Source organism: Elephas maximus, chromosome 17, assembly GCF_024166365.1.
Source record: "Elephas maximus indicus isolate mEleMax1 chromosome 17, mEleMax1 primary haplotype, whole genome shotgun sequence".
In the NCBI taxonomy this organism is placed as follows: domain Eukaryota; kingdom Metazoa; phylum Chordata; class Mammalia; order Proboscidea; family Elephantidae; genus Elephas; species Elephas maximus.
Window position 1 is genome coordinate 89626914 of NC_064835.1, and position 4187 is coordinate 89631100.

The following is a 4187-nucleotide window of genomic DNA, read 5'->3' on the forward strand; positions in this document are numbered from 1 at the left end:
AGGAAAACGAAACGTCCTCCTCTTTCTGGTGTCACCTTCTACATGCCATCCCAAAGCCCTCCTGCCCCAGACATCGCCTGACCTCGAGCACCGTTCACTGCCACTCCGAGCGAGCCCAGCAGGGCAGCGGGGTGCGCGGCGGCCGGGGTCGGGGGGCGGCGGGCCGGGGTCGGGGTGAGCCGCCGGCCGGGGTCGGGGTGAGCCGCCGGCCGGGGTCGGGGTGAGCCGCCGGCCGGGGTCGGGAGGCGGCGGGCCGGGGTCGGGGTGAGCCGCCGGCCGGGGTCGGGAGGCGGCGGGCCGGGGTCGGGGTGAGCCGCCGGCCGGGGTCGGGAGGCGGCGGGCCGGGGTCGGGGTGAGCCGCCGGCCGGGGTCGGGAGGCGGCGGGCCGGGGTCGGGGTGAGCCGCCGGCCGGGGTCGGAGCGGGCCCCGCCGTAGCCCCCGCGCGGGTGAGGGCCGGGGGCCGGCGTGGACTGGCGGCGGCGGGTCTCAGGCCAGGTCCAGCTTCTTCTGCATCACCGCCAGCTTGTCCTGCAGCCTCTTCTTCCTCCAATCCAGGTAGCGCCTCCGCAGCCGATTCGCCTGCCAGCCCACGAGAATCCCGGAGGCAAAGGCCACCAGCACAGACACCTGCAGCGTCCGCTCGGACACGTTCGCCATCGCGGCCTCCCGGCGTGCAGCTCGGCCTACGGCGCGGCGGCGGGGTCAATCCGCGCGGTGCGTTCGCGGCCGGCGGGGCGGGGGCGTGGGGCGGGGCGGGGCGGCCGGGGCGGGGCCGAGGGGCGGGGCCAAGGGGAGGGGCGGGGCGGGCCGGGGCCGAGGGCCGGGGCGGGGCGGGGCCGAGGGGCGGGGCTGGGCGGGGCCGGGGGCCGAGGGCCGGGGCGGGGCGGGGCCGAGGGCCGGGGCGGGCCGGGCGGGGCGGGGCCGAGGGGCGGGGCCAAGGGGAGGGGCGGGGCGGGCCGGGGCCGAGGGCCGGGGCGGGGCGGGGCCGAGGGGCGGGGCTGGGCGGGGCCGGGGGCCGAGGGCCGGGGCGGGGCGGGGCCGAGGGCCGGGGCGGGCCGGGCGGGGCGGGGCCGAGGGGCGGGGCTGGGCGGGGCCGGGGGCCGAGGGCCGGGGCGGGGCGGGGCCGAGGGCCGGGGCGGGCCGGGCGGGGCGGGGCCGAGGGGCGGGGCGGGGCGGGGCGGGGCCGAGGGCCGGGGCGGGGCCAAGGGGAGGGGAGGGGCGGGCCGGGGCCGAGGGCCGGGGCGGGGCGGGGCGGACCGGGGCCGAGGGCCGGGGCGGGCCGGGCGGGGCGGGGCCGAGGGCCGGGGCGGGGCGGGGCGGACCAGGAGGCAGCGATGCCAGCGCAGGGCGCCCCGCGGGGCGGTGTCCACTGACCTTCAGGCTCGCCCTGGTCGCCTGGCCCTGAGCCGCGTGCGTTGTTTGACGTTCACCAGGTGTTGCCTGTATTTGGTGGCTTGTCTTTCCAGCCCGATTGTAAGCTCTCTGAAAACAAGCCCCAAACCTCTCTTCTCTCTCAGCATTAGAAAGCGAGCAATATGTGCACTTGACATTTTCGGGTAACCACGTAAAAAAACAGTAAAAAGAAACAGGTAACGGTATTTTAATTAACCCAATATATTAAAAACATTATCATCTCAACATGTAACCAGTATAAAAAATTATTAGGTACTTTACACTTTTTTTTCCTGCTATGTGTTTGAGAGGCAGTGTGTATTTTACAATTAACAGCACATCTCAATTCAAATACTAAATTCTCAGTGGAAATACTTGACCAGTATTTAGATTTCTTAAAATTTACAGTTGAAAAAATAGATTCAAACACCCAAGTTGTTCCAGGCACACTTAAAAGTTTTCCTATAATGGAATTGAGTATCACTTTTTAAATTTAATTTCTATTAATTAATATTAAATAAAATAAAAAATTCAGTTCTTCATTCACACTGACACCACCTCAGAATTTTGGGGATAGGGAAAAACCTTTCCAACGATGAAAGCTGTGTGGTGCACAGACCCTAAGGTGGCCATCAGGGATTCCCACCTCCTGGTGTTAACACTTTTGCATAATTCCCTTGAGTGTGGGCTGGACTTTTGACTTGCTTTAAATAATAAAATATAGCAAAAGTTTTGGACTATTAGTCCTGATTATGTTTTATGAGACCCTTCTTAGCAGACCAAAGCTAGAGACTGTCCTTGCTAATTTGATAGAGTAAGTAGACATTTGAAGAAGTCCACTTTGCCAAGAGCTGCAAGGGGCCTCCAGGAACGGTGGATGCCTTCAGCCAATAACCAGCAAAAAGCTGGGCCCTTAGTTCTACACTCATAAGGAAATTCTCCGAACAACCTAAATGAGCTTAGAAGCAGATTCTTCCCCAGTTGAGCCTCCAGATGAGATGGTGGCCTTATGAGACCTTGAGGAGAGGGCACAGTTAAGCCATTCCTGGATATGATGGTTCAGGTTGTGTGTCAGCTTGGCTGGGCCATGATTCTCAATGGTTTGGCAGTCATGTAATGATGTAGTCATCTTCCATGATGTGATCTGATGTGATCAGCCAATCAGTTGTAAGGGGCGTTTCTTCAGGGGTGTGGCCTGCATCCAATATATATATGGACGTTCTGGCAAAGCTTGCTGGCTTGCTCTGCGTCCTGCCTCTCGCTTATCATCGTCTGACCTCTGGTTCTTTGTATTTGAGCCAGCGGCCTGCTGTCTTACCTGCCAGTCTTGGATTCATCAGCCCCTGTAGCTGTGTGAGTCAGGAGAAGCTTCCAGCCCAACACCTGACCCACAGACTTGGAATTTTCCAGCCTCGACCACTGTGTGAGCCATTTCCTTGAGATAAATCTCTCTCTTTTTATTACATATATGCTTCAGTGGTTTTGCTTCTCTAGAGAATCCAGCCCAGGACACTGGACTCCTGATCCATAGAAACTGTTCATTTATAAATGTGTGTTGTTTAAGCCAATGAATTTGTGGTAATTTGCTCCACAACAATGGAAGACTCATACCCACCATGAAAAAGAGATCAGCATGTGGAATCTGAACTCTTTAGACTGAGTACTGTCCAAGCCTCTCTGCAAAGATCAGCAGACTTTCATATTTGAGGCAAAACATGCCTTAGTAGGTGATGATGAAGACAGTGTCAGGTCTAGTATACATTCATGTCTGTTATGCTTGAAGCTTGTTTATTCAACAAACACTTATAGAAGCTACAGCAGGCATCAGGGATGTACAGGTGAATACAGCAAGTCTGCCCTCAGACAGCTTAGTGTAGAGTGAAAGAGACAGAAAAAATAATTACAACACAGTGTGATGAATTGGAATGTGTATTCTAAGTTGGTAGCTTAGAAAAGAGAAGAAAAACCCTCAAAAACATTCTCTTATACTCCATCCAGTCTCTTGGCAAATCCTGTTGGTTCTATTTTCAAAATATGGTAGAATTAAACCCCTTCTCACCACTGTACTGCCGCCACTAGTCCAAGCTGCCATCATCTCATCTGAGTCACTGCAGTACCCCCTACCCAGTTTCCATGCTTTTCTATTTGTCCACCGCATTCTATCCTCAGCACAGCAGCCTGTGAAATCAGAAGTCAGACCATGTCACTCCTCTGCTCACAGCCTGCGGTGGACAAAGCTATTACAGCCGCCTGTCTACAGGGCCTGAGTGGTCAGCTCCCCTCTGCCCCTTACCTCTGTTTCTTGAACTCACCAGGCATGGTGCTGCCTAAGAACATTTACATTGCTCTCTCCCTGCCTGGCATATTCTCCCCCAGCTACCTCCATGGCCAACTTGCTCACCTCCTTTTAAGTTTTTGTCAGCAATCACCTTCCCCATGAGGCCTACCTTTGACTATTTAAAGTCACAAACCCAACCAACCCAACTCTCTGGCACTCCTGATCTCCGTTATCTTGCTCCAGTTCCCTCCTCCATAGTATTTACTGCCTTCCCACATATTGTATGATTTGCTTATACACTTACTGTTTATTGCCTGTCCCCCCGCTACAATGTCGAGGGCAGAGATTTTTGTCTGAATTATATATTGGTGAATTCCAAGTGCCTAGAAGAGGAGCTGACACAAAACAGACACAATAAATATTTGGTGTTAATGATAGCTGGGCTCTCAAGGAAGGCTTCTGGGTGGATGGCTGAACAGAATCTTGAAAGGTAAGTGGGGAAATCAAAAGAAAGGGG

The 4187-nt window shown here is 56.5% G+C and overlaps 1 protein-coding gene across 1 annotated transcript; it reads right to left on the minus strand.

Moving 5' to 3' along the window:
- Positions 1 to 383: 383 nt before the first annotated feature.
- MTLN (mitoregulin) lies at positions 384 to 694 on the minus strand. Its single transcript, XM_049857641.1, has one exon. It carries the CDS (start codon positions 655 to 657, stop codon positions 487 to 489), a length of 171 nt encoding a protein of 56 aa, XP_049713598.1. The 5' UTR covers positions 658 to 694; the 3' UTR covers positions 384 to 486.
- Between the last annotated feature and the right edge of the window lie 3493 nt (positions 695 to 4187).

Bases quoted from the DNA above. Each gene is read 5' to 3' on its own strand.
- MTLN (XM_049857641.1), bottom strand. From the start codon at position 657: ATGGCGAACGTGTCCGAGCGGACGCTGCAGGTGTCTGTGCTGGTGGCC.